We start from the raw sequence: 1,443 nt of genomic DNA on the forward strand, positions 1-1,443 counted from the left end.
CCTCAGTGATGGTTGGGAGAAGCTAGGACTGTACGAGTTCTTCCGAGCCAAGCAAAGAGCCCGCCGCATGAAGGAGGAAGGTCGCAGCTCAAGATCAAGGTCACGCTCAGCGTCTCCAGGACGACGCAACAGCCCGCCCAGACGTCGGTTCAACAGTGAGGAGAGGAGGCCTCGGTGAGCTGTCGTTTGAGATAACGTCGTTTGAGATAACATTGTTTGAGATAACGAGGTTTGAGATAGCGTCGTTTGTGATAGCGTCGGTTGTGATAGCGTCGGTTGTGATAGCGTCGTTTGAGATAACGTCGTTTGAGATAGCGTCGTTTGAGATAACGTCGTTTGAGATAACTTCATTTGATAGTTTGAGAAAACATCGTTTGAGATAGCGTCGTTTAAGATACGGACATTTGAGATACCGACATTTGAGATACTGACATTTGAGATACTGACATTTGAGATAGCGTCGTTTGAGATACCTTAATTTCAGATACTAGGTATCGTCATTTGAGTTATCATGGTTTGAGATAAGATAGGGTCATTATAGATAATAACATTTGAGATAATGTCATTTTATTAGATAGGATAATGTCGTGTTAGATAATTATTTGAGATATTTTCGTTTGAGATGACGTCGTTTGAAGCTTTTTTCCCCTTCAGTTCCAGGTCCCGATCTCGCTCAGCCTCCAGGTCTCGCTCAAGGTCGCGGTCCAGCTCAAGGTCACGGTCGAGGAGCCCGGGCAGAGGTCGGCGCTCGGGCCGGTCGCGCAGCAGGTCGCGGTCGCGGTCGCCTCTGCCGTACATCAGGACTAGCCGGTCGCCGTCGCCCCCACCCAGGAAGAGATCTGTGTCGAGGGAGAGGAGTGCCACGCCGCCCTCTTTTGCGTGAGTGTGTCGTGTGTTTTGTGTCATGTGTGTAGTGTGAGTGTGTCATGTGTGTTGTGTGTCACGGGAGAAGAGCGCCACTCCGCCCTCTTTTGCGTGAGTGTGTCGTATGTTTTGTGTTGTGTGTCGTTTGGTAAGTGGTGTGTTGTGTGTCATGTGTGGTGTGTGGTATGTTGTATGTCGTGTGTCAAGGGAGAGAAGTGCCACCCCGCCCTCTTTTGCGTGAGTGTGTCATGTTTTGTGTCGCGTGTCGTGTGTGTCACGTGTTATGTTTTGTGTGTCACGTGTTATGTTTTGTGTGTCATGCACCAGTGTGTTGTGTGTCACCATCATCGCCATGATTATTATTGCTGATGTCTTCATCCTTTTTACTACTACTGTTGTTATTATTATTGTTATTAATAGTACTATTATTATGGCAAGTATTATTACTTTCATGATTATCATCATAAAATTTTCAGTCATCAGCAATGTAACTGTAAATGTCTCTTGTATTCTTCTGTAACTTTAATAATATATTTGTGTGTATGTATGTATATATATGTGTGTGTGTGTGTGTGTGTG

At 45.7% G+C, this 1,443-nt stretch overlaps 1 protein-coding gene across 1 annotated transcript in view; it reads left to right on the top strand.

Moving 5' to 3' along the window:
- The window catches only part of LOC101862919 (calcium homeostasis endoplasmic reticulum protein), a gene marked incomplete at both ends in the record, with an annotated part of 16,769 nt that extends 15,890 nt beyond the window's left edge, over positions 1 to 879 (top strand). Inside the window, 2 exon segments of the mRNA XM_013090248.1 lie at positions 7 to 174; positions 655 to 879. Coding sequence (XP_012945702.1) covers positions 7 to 174; positions 655 to 879 — 393 coding nt within the window.
- Positions 880 to 1,443: the final 564 nt, after the last annotated feature.

This window comes from Aplysia californica, unplaced genomic scaffold (genome assembly GCF_000002075.1).
Source record: "Aplysia californica isolate F4 #8 unplaced genomic scaffold, AplCal3.0 scaffold01193, whole genome shotgun sequence".
Lineage (NCBI taxonomy): Eukaryota > Metazoa > Mollusca > Gastropoda > Aplysiida > Aplysiidae > Aplysia > Aplysia californica.